The 17248-nt window shown below is 39.4% G+C and overlaps 1 protein-coding gene across 5 annotated transcripts in view; it reads right to left on the minus strand.

The window, feature by feature from the left end:
• The window catches only part of UTRN (utrophin), a 560266-nt gene that overhangs the window by 137237 nt on the left and 405781 nt on the right, over positions 1-17248 (minus strand). For all 5 annotated transcript variants that reach the window (XM_074990438.1, XM_074990437.1, XM_074990436.1 and 2 more), the window contains one exon: positions 7376-7505. In XM_074990438.1, coding sequence (XP_074846539.1) covers positions 7376-7505 — 130 coding nt within the window. The remainder of the gene's footprint in view (positions 1-7375; positions 7506-17248) is intronic.

Genomic DNA, 17248 nt, shown 5'->3' on the forward strand with positions numbered 1-17248 from the left:
CTAGAGTGCATGGTGACAGGTGTGGCATAGAAATGAGAACTGAACAGAAATAAAAATAGATATATTGTCCTGAGGCTGTTGAAAGCCACAGGAAGGTCATTTGTTAATTCGATGTTACTGGGTAAATATGTCTGTTGATTTTTTATTAGAAAAATACTAGTTGTATTAACGTGTTGAAATGGTTCTATTTAACTTCATAAATCCCTTGGGAGGTTCTTATCGACTTGCTTTAAAAATATATTTATTATGTAAGTAAAACCAGATACTTAGTTTTATGAGGCACAAAATCATTAGACGTCTATTCACCTAAGAGCTAAATATGTCTTGCATGAATGTTTGCCACTTTCACAGCCCAACATGTTAACAAGTAACCTATTACTTTTTTTTTTTAGAGCAGAGAACACATTTGCATGACATTGGTTGCATAGTTTAGAACTGTAGGCCAGATTTCACAAAAGATGAAATAACAGTGACAATTTTCCTTGAGTTAGGGAATCTCTTCCATCAGTTCATCATTAAAGAAGTTGGCACAGGGATACACGATTCCTTTATACTGTGACAAGAACACTAGTTGTTGCCTTTTTGTCTTTGTTTAGTATGAAATCTTCTGACTGATCAGCCTTTTTTCATTCTACTTATTACATTATTTCCACTTCGGTAGCTGCTCAGAAAGTAAGAAAAGTGCTATGTTCATCAGACCATCTGTTTACCAAAGAAAAATATTAACTGACCTTAGAGTCAGGAAGAGAAAAAAATATCCACTGCTCTGGTTGCAACTGCTTCATTTCAGTAATCTCTTTTGTCAAAAACAAAGTGATGAAAATAGCAAAGTTTTTCTTCAGTGCCTAGTGGAGGTATACTGCAATGGGACGTGACCTTTTATGAGTCAGGTTTAACACATTTTTTAATATAAGGCAAGCAAACAGATTTTAAAGAGTGAGCAATACGTTAGTAGGAAAATATTATGTATGAACAATATGTTGCTTGTTTACAAATTTATTTTAGCTATGTAAAGTTGCTGCTAGCTCTACCAGTTCTTTGGAGTTTCCTAACCAGATTCTTGTTCATTCCTAAATCTATACAAAAGGTGCTCACTTTATGGACTGACAGGAGCTAAAAGTCTCTCTTCCTTACCATAATTAAGATTATTTTCCCTTAACTTTACTATGCTCTTTAAACAGCACAGAAGAACTGGAGCCAGTTTAATGTCCATTCCCCAAATTATACAGAATCTCTTCCACAGTTCAGTGAGTCTTTGCAGAAGAAAGCGACGTGTGCAAATGACACTGTCATCATTATGAGCACTTTCAGAGCATTTAAACAGGCATAATGGGACACTGTCAAGCTCATAGTCGGAAGAATTCAACAGGATTGTCATCAAACGATTATGTCTTTAGCATCACTCCAATGAAAAGTATTCTTCCAGCGTCTAATAACTCTAGCAGAAAACTTGCTCACAACACAAAGTATTACAGGAGCAAGAAGTTTAGATAATAAGAAGCAAAAATGTAGCAATTAGGCAAATTCAAAGCAGCCATCCATGCCAGAATAACATGGCATGCCACTAGCTTCCCATAATGCAGAGATCTACTGTGCATATAGTTGCGGGGGGGGAAAGATAGTTGATCATTTTCATCTTAACCCTTTGTTTTTAGTTCAATTAGTACTGATGGTTCTCAAAATAAAAGATTTTTTTTAAAATAAAGAATGAGGAAAATGGCTGCAGGATAAAAGACAAATTACTTTTAATCTGTGGATGAATGAACTAGTAGAGTAAAGAACACTGAGCAGCTAACGTGTGAGTTTGTGGGTAGATATTTCTAAGAAGAACAGGGTAAAGTTATCAATAATGGGAAAAGGAGGATGCTACTACTACGTGTCCCCATAATATTAAATGCAGTGTAGTTGTAGCCACGTTGGTCCTGGATAACTTGAGGTGGGTGAGGTACTATCTTTTATGGAGCAATCTTCTGTTGGTGAAGGAGACAAGGTTTCAAACCACATAGAGCACTTCTTCAACAGCCACAGCATTAACACATCAACAGGTAAATCTGAAAGGTAACCGTATTACAACAGGAAGAAAGAGAATTTTTTTTTACTAGAGGTGAAGCTGAACCCCTCCCCTGAGAGCAAAATTATAACTTTGAGCTTGTCAGAAAAGTATATGAAGGCTTACCCTGAGTGTTTTTATTTTTAAAAGGGAAATACAAGAAAAATAGATTTCATGGACCTGTCTCTTGGCTGCCAAGCACAATGCAAGTGTTGTAGAGGTGATGCACTTCGCCCTTAAGGAGAAGCAGAAAGCAGAAGCAGTTGCTCTATGGCACTCCTTTAGTCACAGGTCTGACAGGTGTTCCACCTACCTCGCAGACCAAGAAAGGGCTTGTGATTCAGGGGAAAGAGCATGTCAGAGCACACACACATATGTAACCAGCACAAGATACCCTCAACATTTTTCACTGGAAGTTGCTTGCATTTTGCAAAAAAGTGTTGTGACATCAAATCAGAGGTTACAGTATTTTTGCAAAATGGAAGCACCTTAGAAGAAGTTCAAGCCCTGAATCGCCTCAGTGCAGAGCAGCTGAAAACCTAGCTTTAACTGTCCCCCTGATGACTCCCAAGTGTTTAAGTGTGACAGATCCTCCCATGCTTTATGGAAAATGGGTTTTGAATATAAATATGCATAACTGAGAGATGCTTTGGACAACATGTTATGTCACTTTCAATGGTATAATCTGTGGGACCTGTAAATCCTGTTTTTGTGCATGTATCATTTTTGTAGTTCAAGTTATAAATATTGTCCATCTGTTTGTGTTCCAAATGTTTTTCGCTATGAACACCTCACCAAGAGGTGTGGCAACCCTATTGTGAGAGCATGGCTTGTGAGGGAATAGCAACACTTCGCCAACAAAGGGCCTTTAATTGGTATCAATCCGCATCTGAAGAACTTTGCCTTCTATGTTCAGACCAGTGAGTAGGCAATGGCTGACTGTTTTAAAAGGACAGGGATAGGTGATTACACTCATGTGACAGCTTCTATATTGGAACACAAAGAACAATGGAATTCTCTCCACAGAGGAAAAGTATAAAGAGGGCCCCGAGGTGTCTCCACCTTTTATCTTCAGCCTGCCTTAGAAACTGCCTGCCACACAATCAAAAAGACAGAGAACTTTACTGGACACTCACATCAGTATAACATCATTTCTTACCTGCAGATTTCACTGGATATAGAAACAGCTATTTAGGGCAAGAACTCACAAGAACAGAACAGAAGTAGCCGTGCGTTTTCTCCTTTGTTTGATTCGGTAATTGACTTTGATCTGTCTGTTTTTATTTAAAACAACTTAAATCTTACTGTTGCTTAAATCCTGTTGTTTAATAACAACTGTTTTGTTTATAATCAAGCCTTGTGTAAACTGTTACTACCTGGGGAAGTCTACCACCATGAATCTCTCTCCTTTATTGATAAAGGGGGCTTATCTAATAGGCCCTCCTTGTAAATCTTTTGCAGAGAGATGGGTTTATTTGTCACTTTTATCCCTCCTGGGGGCTGATTTTCTGTGTGTTGTGCCCTAAAACTGGATCCACTCAGAGCTGTAGTTAAACAGTGTCTGAATAGCTCTGTAGGGGGGCAGCACTCTGTGCCTTGGTTGGGGGAGACCAGAGGATCTGGTTCAGCAGGACAGGATGATGGGGATTCACAGAGACCAAGAAGGCAGGTGTCAGTGGCATAATCACCACACCAGGCAACATCGCAAGCAGTCTTCTGTGACCATGCTTCATCACAGTGAGAGGAAATCTTGGATAGCATAGAGCTTGGATAGTACCATTAAGCCACCCCTCACTTCCAGCAGTCACTCTGGAGACAAGAGGCACGATAGATGCATGGAACCCCTCTACCATAGTGGTTATTCTGGGCAGTCTAGGATGTGGTTCTTCTTCCTGAGCCACTAAGGTGAACGGTGTAAGGGCTGAATGTTCCCCCACCAAAGACCATCTACGATATTAGTGGCCCAGTGGCCATGTGTAGCAGTACTCTGGGGACACTGGAGGAGACTGTATCCATGCATTAAAGACACTTCATCAGGGAATAGGAGCATTTTTTCCTCTGAAAGACAAAAAGTAAAACCAAAAACAGGCCAGAGGACAGAGTTTTCTGTGTGGGCTGATGCAATTGAGTTTATTTAGGTATCATCCTGATCAGTTAGCACTTTATTTTATAGTATATTTAATGAACTGAATTTTAAGGACAAGACTGTTTGTAATACTAAGAAAGTCATAGAGTTGACCTGCTGTTAAGAACCCAAGGCAAAGAAAGTAATCTGTTTTTCTGTGTTTTTCATGGGCTCTAACTTCACTAATAATTCTTGGAGCTGAGAAACTAATTGTAGCTATATTCTCTGCATGCAGTTAATTATACTCTAAATTTTCTTACTATATATCAAGGACAAGTGACAGTAAAGCTAGAAACAAGTATTTTTCACAGTGCCCTTATCTTGTTGATTTACAAAAATCTAACAGCTGTTGTGGTGGTTTATCAGCCTGCTGTATTTAGAAGCTGCAAGTTCAAAAACAAGAAAAAGCTTATTCTTCTGTGATGATGTGATCCTTGGGGAGATGAAGACATAATCAGAAGAAAAGACAGACAAGATAAGAATGAAGGCAACAAGATGATTTCCTGGATTGTGGAGGCCAACTTGCTAACGGGAAACAGCATCAGAGCTAATGTGGTTACCTAAGTTGATGTAATTGTTACTGTAGAGCACATCAAGAGCTTGTTACATGTAAAGAAGCAATTGAGTTAATATAAAGCATCTTGAAACACATGAGAAGGTATTATATTCCTCTTATGACTTATCACACACAAAAAAAAGGATTTATGGTTTTTATTTTGGGACTTTAAAGAGAGTCTTTTCCTTGAGCAAATCCTACACTGATTCCTGTGGGCTCACCTCCAAATTTTCTCCAACACACTCAAACAATGTATTCCTTCCCTTCCAGAAAAAGTATAGAGGAGCAAACAGGCCTTGCTAAGTGGCCGTCAGGTTAACAGAATCAGGCTCTCATGAACGGAGAAGGGAAATGAATTCCTCAGTTAAGGACCCAGTACAGAGAGACCGTGTCTATGCTAGCCAAAAACTTCGAAATGGCCATTTCGAAGTTCACTAATGACGCGCTGAAATACATATTCAGCACCTCAGTAGCATGCGGGCGGCCACGGCACTTCAAATGACGCGGCTTGCCACTGCGCAGCTTGTCCAGATGGGGCTCCTTTTCAAAAGGACCCCAGCTACTTCGAAGTCCCCTTATTCCCATCTGCTCATAGGAATAAGGGGACTTCGAAGTAGCCGGGGTCCTTTTGAAAAGGAGCCCCATTGGGACGAGCCGCATCATTCAAAGTGCTGTGGCCACCCGCATGCTAATGAGGCGCTGAATATGTATTTCAGCACTTCATTAGTAAACTTCGAAATGGCCATTTGCATGGCCATTTCGAAGTTTTTGGCTAGTGTACATGTAGCCAGAACATCCCATTTCTAGTCTTTTGCAATTAAGCTGTGGAGGGACTAGACCATGAACCTTAGACAATTTCAACTACTGTAACATCACAAAAGGACAGAGGCCGGACTGACAAACCTTAAATTGGATCTGGGAAAAAGAAAAAGGAAGGAGGCAAAAAAAAGCCACACAGGAAGCCAGGAACAGATTTGGAGTATTGGTGTTGAGGCAATTCCTATAAAGAACAGCCCTTAAAAAGACCTCTGAATACTTTCAGCGAGCAAGTTTCTGAACAGTTTTGAAGTACAGCCCCACATAACGCGCACTGCTGTAATCATATCTTGCACTGGAAAATGCCTGGATCCTTGTAGTGAAATCAATGAGCAGACACAGACTTTTGCTGAGTGCCACAAATAAGAAACAGTATTGTCTACTTCCACTCTACATGACACCCAGAAGTAGTGCAGGAACTAACAAGTTGTGCACCTGAGTAACAATTACAAAGAAAAAAAATTAAAAAAAGCAGTGCTGTAGCACCTTAAAGACCAACAATATTACTTATTAAGTAATGAGTTTTAGTGGGAAATACCCATTTCTTCAGATTGTGGAGCAGTACTGAGAGAAAAAAAATGAAAAAGTCAAATCCTGACACGCACCGCTGAATATAAAACACTTGGCACTAGTAGTGTGTTACAATGTTGTGTGCTTTTACACCTTTTGAGATTTAAGTTACAAAATTTACTGACATCATTTTGCAAAGCTAAAAATCAGAATATTGTTTATCTTCATGATGCTGCATGCAGTGTTGGACATATAGTGCATTTATTATATATGCAACATATGAAAAAGATACAAAACTAACATGCTGCATAATATTCTCTTGATTATTTTTCAAAACAGCATGGGGGTGGGAACTTTTACAAACACCAAGAAGTATTAGTCAACCAACAAGATGTTCATTTGCTTTACCCAACAGGTGTTCATAAAAACCAGGAAAATAAAAATCTGTTTGTGGTAGAAATTTGCACAAAAGTAGTGTAAGATTTCTAGAACATTGGTTATTTTCAATTAACATTAGGTTGAAATGTGAATTAGGAAGGTTCTATGGTAGGTATGAAATAAGAAGAAAATATTAAGAAAGGAGAGGGGTCCATCTTCATCAGTAAGATTGCAGGATAACAGAGAAACAAATTATGAACTTGCTTTTCAGCTCCACGGTACTTACTGTATGTACTATGTACTTCTACAATTACTATATTCTTTTTCTTTTGAACTACTGACAGACTCGCTAATATTCCTTAGGCTCCTGAAAATAGCTAAATGTGAGTTAATTTCTGAAGTTACTAAAGAATTAAACATCTAAATACCTAGAGATGAAAAACAAAATTATCTAGAACAGATGTGCTGCATTTTTCATCAGGCAAGTCCAGAATCTATTTTGGTTAATATTTTTATAAAAAGAGTAAAATATTCAGATATTAATGGCTTATGAGCCAATTCCCTTTGAACTGTATTTCAGGTGTATACCTTTGATACTGCATCAAAAACATTCAAAATTGCACTGATGTTATCCATATATTAAGTTTCTAACAAAAGGCGAAGAATGCCAGACGTGCCTCCTCAAAATATTTTCAATATAAAACATAGCCTTTTATTTATTTGTACATTTCATTCTTCCATCATCAAACACTGACTATTTATAAAGTAATAATGGTTATACTTGATCAATTCATAGGATGTAAAATGCCCAAGTGCTTTCAAAATTCAAGAAGGCTGCACAAGTAATGAATTAGAAAATGTATACTGAGAACCTAAAAAGTGGTTTAATGTCACTACGTTCATTTTATAGATTCCAAATTGAAAAGAAACACTAACCAACCTGTTTTTGAGTGCAGGTTTTTTCTTGGTTCTTCAGGGCCCTCAATTGGTTGGTCAGCAAGGAAAATTCGTGCCTGCTCTATAGCACTCAGAATGGTTTGCTCTTTATCCTTCAGTTCATGCCTCAGGGCCTTAAACAAAGGGAAATAAGAGTTGCATTTGTAACTTAATGTTTTGTACAAAAAACATTGTAGCAACCTCCCCATTTTCAACTCTCTGGCCGATGTAGTGTGTGACTAATAGCCAACATTTAATTCACGCTGCAAGAGAAAATGTAAATTTTTGCCAAGCAGAGATGGGAAGAAAATGAATTTAGATGGCAGAGGTGATTTTTGCAGAACCTAAATATGTGAATATGAGAAAAATGATAGTGTGTTTAAAATATTCACCAAAGGGAAATTATTATACTTGAACTTACACAAAAACACATTTTGAAGCCTTCATTAGTGCCTGCAGGATTCTGCTCTGACTAGTGGCTGCTCCCCCTCCCCCTTTTTTAGTTAGTCAGAGCAATAAAAAACACACATCCAATAGTATAAAAGAAAAAAATTTCACAACTGCAATGAGAGCTGCAGAAGCATTTTACATTCTTTAGAATGGGTTAAGTTAAAGGAGGCAGAAACAAATTAAACTACATAACTTTAAAACTCAGCCACAGAGAGCACGTGATGAAAAGACAGCCTTCAAGTAGCCTAAAATATTTTCAGCCTGTTGTGCCAAGGCAATTTCAATTTTTCTTTGAGAGGTTTTTCCTGCAATGGTGAATGAATCTCAACAAACTTTATTCTCTAGTGCTTTTGTTCATTTATTTATAAACGGAGGGTAAAAATTTAACCTTCCTCCTTTAAAGTCCTGTGTTTAATCAAACAATCTGTTCTAATGTCTTCTAAAAAGCATTTAGTTTCATATAATTTATTAAAATAATCCTTGTCAGAAGTAAATAATTTTTGTGAAACAATTAAATTTATTACCACTATAAATAGACAATAGTGTGCTTTGAATCCTATGTATTATAATTTCTGCTTTTAAATTAACATTTTAAGCTTTTTTTCTTTCTTTTTCTTTTCAGTATACTGCCTGAACCTCCCTAATCTGGACTTCCTTAGTCTGGCAACACTCCTGGTCTTGTATCATTGGTGACCATGGGTGCTCCAGCACTGTAGCACTCACCGGGAAAATAAGGATGGGTTGGGGCTAGGAGTGTTGCAGGACCAGGAAGTAGAGGCCCGATGTCCCTGGGACCAACAGCAGAGCCTCAGAGCGCAAGGAGACTGGCAGCAGAGCGCAAGAAGACTGGCAGCAGAGCCTCGGCCAGCTGACTTGTGAAGCAAACGGGAGTGCTGGTACTCTGGAGGAACTGAGTCCCAGCATTTGGCAGTGAAGCCCAGCATCCCCGGGGAGGGGCAGGAAGGGGCCAGTCCCCTGTAGGCCAGTGACTGGGATCAAAGGAACCAGCCTCAACCTTCCCCTGATCTGACAGCAGTTAGTTCCCAAGGGTGCCAGACTAGGCAGGTTCCACCTGTAGTATGCAGGCACTGTAGAACACAAAGTACATCTCTTCCTGATAGAAAACAGTTCCTAGCAAAAAGATAAGGGCAGAAAATCGTTAGTGTCGTCTCACTACTCTTTCTCCAGATACTTGCATAGTGTGTGACAATTATGGAACTAGATCTGCAAGTGGGCTGACCCAGGGAGACTCCATACGGACACAAGGGTCTGCTGCGGGGATCTAACTGTGGGATCAGGGCCTACAAAGCTCAATTTTAACCTTCATTTAGTTTTGCATCTAAAGTCTAATGCTCCTCTCCATTATCTCCCAAATTTTCTTCCCAGCCTGGAACACATGTGAAAAGTTTTTGCTTTGAGAACCCACATGGCCATTCCTCAGAACCAACACACACAGTACAGAGGATCACACTGATATTCTCGACACCTCCTGGCTCATGTCAGATGTGCAGAAGCACAACAATCTCAACACAGGACTTGACCCAAATGGGACTTCATATGAGGAAAGACAATAACAGATCAGATGCCTAATTGTCCATGAGTGATACTGAGAAGCCTGCCCTGATTTAAACCACTACCCCTCACAGTTTAGAGTGCATTTTCATGAGAGAGAGTATAGTACACTGGATATATTATTCCAAATGTCTGGAAGACTGTTAAAGCCAGATATCTTTCACTGATTTTCTGCCCAATTTATTTTCTAATTTCTTACTTAAACACAGAAAAACTACATATACATTTTGACAGTAGTGAAGCAGAGGGGAATGCTATTGTACTTACTCCACTGCCCTTCCACAGTTACCAGACATTAGTAGTACATCAAAACAGTCCCACTAAGCAATTAACTTCAGCATGAACAGAAACACACACAGGCTGGGTCTACACGAGCCCCTTCCTTTTGAAAGGGGCATGGTAATGAGTGGGTTCGAAAGATGCTAATGAGGCGCTGCAATGAATATGCAGCACCTCATTAGCATAATGGTGGCCGTGGCGATTCGAAAGTGCAGCTTTTCCAATCGCGCGCCGCCCATGGAGATGGGACCTTCCGAAAGGAGCCCCCCCAGGTTTTCAAAAGCCCTTCTTCCTATCATCAGATTCATTCCTTTATATAGCATCTTTCAAACCCGCTCATTGACATGTCCCTTTCAAAAGAAAGGGGCTCATGCAGACACAGGGACAACGTAAATGTTCTGTAATACAACATTTCTTTTGTTATAACCTCCTCAATTTAGACCCACAGAAGTAACTAAAATAAAAATGGGAAAAAATCATCATAGAATGTCACAGACAAATAGGACAGGAAGGCTCTTTAAAAAGTCATCTAGTCCAGTCCCTTGCACTCACAGAAAGACAAAGTACTATTTAGGCCATTCCTGACAGGTGTTTGTCTAACCTCTCTTAAAAATCTCTACTGATGGAGATTCTATAATTGCTCTAGCCAATCCGTTCCAATACTTAACCCCCCTGACAAGAAGTTTTTCCAAATGGCCAACCGAAACCTCCCTTGCTGCAGTTTAAGCCCCTTTCTTTTTGTTCTATCATAAGAAGTTAACAAGAACAATTCTTCCCCCTCCTCCTTGGAATAACACCCTGGTTGTGTCTACACTAGCTCCCTACTTCAAAGGGAGCATGGTAAGCAGAGTGTCGGGAGATTATTAATGAAATGCTGCGGTGCATATGCAGCACTTCATTAAGCTAATTCTCCCCCACAGCAACTTCAAAGTGCCGGCTTGCATGTATCGATGGCTAGCTTGTTGGTACTTCAAAGTTGCCAGGAACTTTGAAGTACCAGCGGGTTAGCCATGGCTACATGCAAGCTGGCACTTCAAAGTTTAACACTTTGAAGTTGCCGCAGGGGACAATTAGCCTAATGATCTCCCAACACCCTACTTACCATGCTCCCTTTGAAGTAGGGAGCTGGTGTAGACACAGCCCTTATGTTCTTGAAAACAGTTATCTCCCTTCTCAGTCTTCTGTTTCCTAAACTAAACAAACAGTTTTTTCAGTCTTTCCTCATAGGTCACGTTCTCTAGACCTTCAATAATTTCTATTGCTCTTTTGGGGGCTCTCTCTAGTTTGCCCATATCTTTCCTGAAATATGGCAGCCAGAACGGGACACAATACTCCCACTGAGCCCTACTCACTGCAGAGCAAAGCATAAGTATTGCCTCTTATATCTTGCTTACGACACTCTTGCTAATACATGCCAAAAGGATATTTGCTTTCTTTGCTACAGTGTTACACTGTTGACGCATGTTTAGTTTGTGGTTCACCATGGCCGCCCAGATTCCCTTTCCAGGTAGTCATTTCCTGTTTTGTATGTGTGCAACTGACAGTTCCTTCCTAAATGGCGCACTTTGCGTTTGTCCTTATTGAATTCCATCCTATTTACTTCAAACCATTTTTCCAGTGTTTCCAGATCATCTTGAAGTTTAATGCTACCAATAAACATGTGTAAGCCCTCCCAGCATGGTATTGTCCACAAGCTTAATAAGGGTACCCTCTATGCCATTATCTAAATTATTGACAAAGATACGAACTGAATTGGTTCCAGAACTCATGCCTGTGGAACACCACTAGTTATGCCTTTCCAGCATGACTGTGAACCACTGATAACTGCTCTCTTGGAATGGTTTTCCAACCAGTTATGCATCCAAATAGGTTGTATGCATTTGTATTTGAATGTATTTCTGTAGTTTGCTTATGAGAAGAGGCCACATGAGGCAGTATTAAAAACTCTACTCAAGTCAAGACATATTTCATTTACCACTCCCCCCGTCCCCATCTGTAGGGCCTGTAAAAAGAAAACTATAAGATTGGTTTGACAAACCCATGCCGTTACTTATCACCTTATTATCTTCTTGATGTTTCCTCATTAATTGATTATTTATCTTTCCTTGTACAGAAGTTAAGCTGAATGGTCTGTAAGTCCCTTGGTTGTCCTTATTTCCCTTTTTATAGATTGGCACTATGGTTCTCCTTTTTTAGTCTTTTCGTATCTCTCCTATGTTCCACAGCTTCTCAAAGATGATCACTAAAGGTTCAGATCACTCCTCGGTCTGTTCCATGCGTACTCTATGATTCATTTAATCAGACCCACGTGACTTGAAGATGTCTAACTTGTTAAAGGGCAAGTCTATACTAGAGGGGAAGATCCAACTAAGGCAAGCAATTCCAGGCATGTTATTTATATAGCTAGAGTCAATGTACCTCAATTTGGGCTTCCGCACTTTCTCCACTAAAGGAGTTCAATGTGAGCCTGCATGCCTGTTGACTTCCCTTACTTCAAACTGGGGAGAAGAGTACGACCGTTAACAGGGGTGCCCTGTAAATTCAATTTAGCGCATCCCCACTAGGCAAAATAAACTGAACTCTGGAAGAGTGACCACAGCAGTGTTAGTCTTCCCTGCAATGAAGATATACTCTAAGTAATTTTTACCATTTTTCCTCTTCCTGAGTTCCCTAAATTCTGCCTTTTTGAAATCTGTTGTCTTTATTTTGCTGTTCTTCTGCTCACCCCTGTTTTAAGGAATGGTCGGAAAAGTTGAGGGCAGGCATCCTTGGGGAGGCATGAAATTTCCTAAGGAGGGTGCAGCTTGATCAGCTGCTAGGCATCAGCCTCATCCATCTCATTAATATGTTGGAATATATTACTGGTTTTATGTATGTGTATTCACACTTACATACTGATTAATAAAGGTTTAACATTCTACATACTTTTCTTACACTTGCTGAAAGGGTTTTTTTCAGGAGGTTTTTTGTTTTCCCCATATGAACATAACCAAAATTTCCACCAGTTTGGATAACAGTAGACTGGTTGTGGGGCCTTGCTAATTGCAGGGATCAAAAGTGAGGCCCAATGTAAAAAGTTTGCTCACCCCTACATTAGAATAATGAGCTTTTATCATTTCAAGATCACTTTCACCCACACTGCTCCACTGCAGTTGATTAAATAGAGACTCCATTTAATGGAGGGCTTTACCTACAGCAGGGATGGAGAACCTCCAGCTTTCAGGCTGCACACAGTTCATTAGGGTTAGCTGCTGGTGCGCTGCCAGACAGTTTCTCTCATCGTGCGCGGGTACAGCCCCTCGCAGCTCCAAATGGACACAGTTTGCCGCTCCTGGCCAATGGAAGCTGTAGAAACCGGTGGCCCACCCTGTGCTGCTTTCTAAAGCTCCCATTTGCCCTTTGATTTAGAGGATGAAAAATATATGGGCATTACAAATGCACAGGGGCTTGTATACTTCCACATGATCAGTGAAATTCCTTAACAATAATTTCCCCAACTACTGTGATACGCATCAACATGAAAGGGACTTTACAGATGAAAAATTAATAGTAAGAGAGCAATAATTTTAGAGTAAAAGGTATCTTAGTCAAGGCACATGCATTGGCAATTCATGTGTACTGAAAGCTGCTTTAAAAATAGGGTCTCTGACCCAGTCTCCTTATTCCTTATTTATTTAGCAATACTTAATTTTCTAGCTTGGTTTGTGCCAGCAAAGAGGAATAGCAAAGAGTGTGTATGATGCACAAATAACCAATGTTATCATTAACATCCATCCTGCCAGACAAGCCTCTCTGCAGTACACAGATAATGAAAACTAAAAAATCCACTTCTAAGTGTACTCCTTCACTTGAACTTCATTAGCTTGGAGTGAACTGAAGACAGGATTTGATTGGTAATGCAAGCTATAAGAGCAATATATAGAGAATAAAAATATGACAAAATTCCTATTGAGAATCATAAAGAAGGCTGTAAAAGTAAATTTTGTTACGTATCAAAGATTTTGCTATAATACTTGTGAAATGCATGAGACATTTCTAGGTTTTATTCAGTTTTGCAATGTCCCCATAGAGTAAATTAGTTAGTGCTTGGACAGCGCTGGCCCATAACTGGCAGCCTTTGAGTGCACCCTGAGTTGCAGTTCATTGTGGCTTATTGGTGATGCTGCAGAGATAAAAGATTCCCTGTGCACATCTATGGTCATTCTGTAGCAATTATGTTGATAGGCTAAAATTAGTTTACCACAGCAGTGGTCTCATTTATTTATATTGTAACTTTAGGGCAGTTTTCTGTGTTCTGCATTCCAGTTCTGAGATCAAACTGACAAAACTAAGGTAAATTGCACACTCTGTTGGATGGGAGGACTTTCACGACAGGATTCAGGGAAGAAGAACTGTCCCCAGAAGTACATGACCAGCACAGAAAATGTGGGACCATTAGTCAAATGAATCTCAGTATAGAAGCTTTACTATCTGCTACTATTTTTTCCCCAAACTCTTCTGCACCATGAAGTGAAGACTGCCTGATCACACCTTACCTGACCTGTTCTCTGCCAGTCAGAGGCCTTGAGCCTTGCTGGTACCTCAGTCCCTCCTATTCTCTGCTTGTGGCATAAAACAATTTCTCCTGAGGACCGAAACACCTTGGTTTAAATGAAGTGATTGGGGTCAGCACAGGGGATCTGGAGGGCATTTTAATAGCCTGTATTATGCAGGACATCAGAACAGACATCTGATCCTACCTCATTTTCACAGGAATGCACCATGTTAGATGTCCATCATAGACAATGTCAGTGGAAATGAGATAGGATCAGGGCCCATAACAGGAAAAGGACAAGTTAAAAATTACTTTGATGTCTTCAAATCACCAGAGTCTGATTAAATGAATCCTAGAGTACTCAAGGAGATGACTGAGGAGATTTGAGCTACTAGCAATTTTGTCTTCAAAAAGTCACCTATTAGGAATAGACTAGAAACAGTACAGCTGTAAAGTGCACAGGACTGAACTAGATGACCTATCCAGGTCTCTTCCAGTCCTATTATTCTAAGATCTAATGGTCTCTTCTGGCTTTAGGGGTTAGCAGAACATTTTGCTAATCTGTTCCCTGAACAGAAATACAGGGCAAAAATAATGGTCATAAACTGCAACAATATAAACAGATGTGACCACTGCTTAATGACTAACTTTGAAACTCCTTTCAGAATACTATATTACTTCCCATGGAATTACCAGACAAAACCTGGAGTGCAATGAATAAGCTTTCTGAAGTTACACTAAAATGAGAATTTTCACTTTTAATCATGTTTATGCTACATAGCATATCATGCAGCACAAACTTCTTTCAGTGTCAATGTCTTAAAATTTCTAACATAATGAGTGGGCTTTCAAAATTAGGTGCTACTGATTTATATTCCTTCATGGGTTTTTTTTTATTGCACAGAATAGTTCAAAGAGCAGCTCTTGTTTAGAGGCTCTGAAGACAAAGCTAATTTTAATGAAAACACATTAAACATTTCTTAAAAACAGAACACATTTAAATCAGGTTTCATTACGCACCCCTTTCACTGAAATAAAGATACACATTACTGAACCTCAAATCTGTTTGCCACATTGTGGCTTTATACAACAATCAGCTCTGCTGGTGTTTAATTACCTAGTCTTTCTGCACCAGGTGTTGGAGAAATTACACCTTCTTTTATGTTTTGAATGGAAATAAAAAAAATAATTGAGCTCTGAGAAGTGTTGGGGAAAAGCTGTTTCCATAGATCACAGAGAAACCAAGTCTGTCACTGGCAGGTGTGGTATAATGCTAAATATGTCTCTGCATCATGAAAGCATGGACTTGGTCAAGTAAAAAGAATGAAAAGGTAAATGCGATAATGCTTAATGACTGTTCCTCCATGTCAATCAATGCTCCTTCTTGCTGTTTCATATGAAGTATGCAGAAAAAAACAAACACTCGAGTGTGTGTGTGAGTGTGAGAGAGAGCGCCAAACATCAGATTAACAGATTTGTTTTGGAGCATAAACTTTCATGGGCAAAGACCCACTTTGTCAGATGCAGTTTATTCTGCATTTAACTAATGCATTCAGTTGTTATTTCAGACTTGAACTACAAAGGATCCCTAATAGGATCCCTAATATTTATTCTAATTTACGCATTCCTAAAAGCATGTATGGTGTTAAAAAGAAAAATAAAAGATGGTACCCTGCAAACTGTCTAAACTAAGGGCTTGTCCACAGTACCATGGTAAATCAATCTAAATTACACTATGTGAATAACAGAGTTGATGTAATTTTGGTAGATTTACCATGGTGTTTACGCTGCGCTATGTTGACAGGAGATGCTCTCCCACTGGCTTACCTTCAATTCTTACTCCAAAATTAACTGAAGAGGGCTCTGCCTTCAATCCACTGGGGTGTTACTAGATCTGCTAAATCAACACCTGTAGCACCAACTGTAGCAATGTAAATTTACCGATAGTGTAGACATGTCATTGGTTAAGACTTAAGAGATGGTGACAAACCACTGGAGTAGGGAATGTAGTAAAAAGGGTAAAGTAACAAAACACACTTATCCAAAACACACACACACACACACACACACACAAATGTAGAAAAATTGCAAACTATTCCCTTTATGCTGCCTGGATACCTTGCACCAAATACAAAATTAGACTGGTAACCCCTAGCTCATGTAACATGAGAGGGGAGATTGGGACTGCTCACGAACTACAATAACTGCAGTGCAGTCGAAGAGTCCTGCAGAACTTTCTTTGGCTGAGAGGTCAGTTACAATTCAAACTCATAATTCTGAGTAAGGGAGAGAATTAGACTATATATGCAGATGTTACCTTCCGCACCTGGTCTCTTTAATAACCAGATACATATGCAGATGTTACCTTACCCGCTTTGGCTCTCTAATATCCTGGGAGTAACATGGCTGCAACATACTGCATATTTCCAGTGTATGTGCATGAGTGTAGAAAGGGGGAAGCAGAAGAGATATACAAAGCTCTTACTTTTTAAAATCAATTATGTAACAACGTATACCTCATGGGGATTGAGAAACAGCCCTGTTCCGTTTTACATAGCTACGCAAACGTAATATCTAGTTTCTATAGGACATAGTGATGCTGTTTTCCACAGTTACTCTCATGTCCTAAAAGCAATCCTATCCTTCCACAAAAAATAAATCAAACTTAAAATTAAAATGTCTGGCCTCTGTCATATTGCTAATAGAGGATGACTGTCATGTTTCAACTCCACAGGGTGTCAGCATTCCAGGGTAATACAATTAACTCTCCTCCCAATAAAACCTGTAAACTTTTGGCACAAAAGAATCTGTATAAATAGAAGTTTATACAGACATTTTAAAATTAGTACTAAAGCAATCACCATTGTGAAGTGTCACCTGGAAAGTTGAGAAGAATAATAGGTGTCTTTTGTCCACCAGAGAGAAGCATCAGAGACTGGCCTTTTCACAGGCCAATGAAGATAGAACACTGCTAAGATATAAAAGAAGCAGAATTCACCATGGCTCTTCCTCTCTATCTCTGTGCGTGTTTTTTCAAAATCT

Source organism: Carettochelys insculpta, chromosome 3 (assembly GCF_033958435.1).
Source record: "Carettochelys insculpta isolate YL-2023 chromosome 3, ASM3395843v1, whole genome shotgun sequence".
Taxonomy (NCBI): domain Eukaryota; kingdom Metazoa; phylum Chordata; order Testudines; family Carettochelyidae; genus Carettochelys; species Carettochelys insculpta.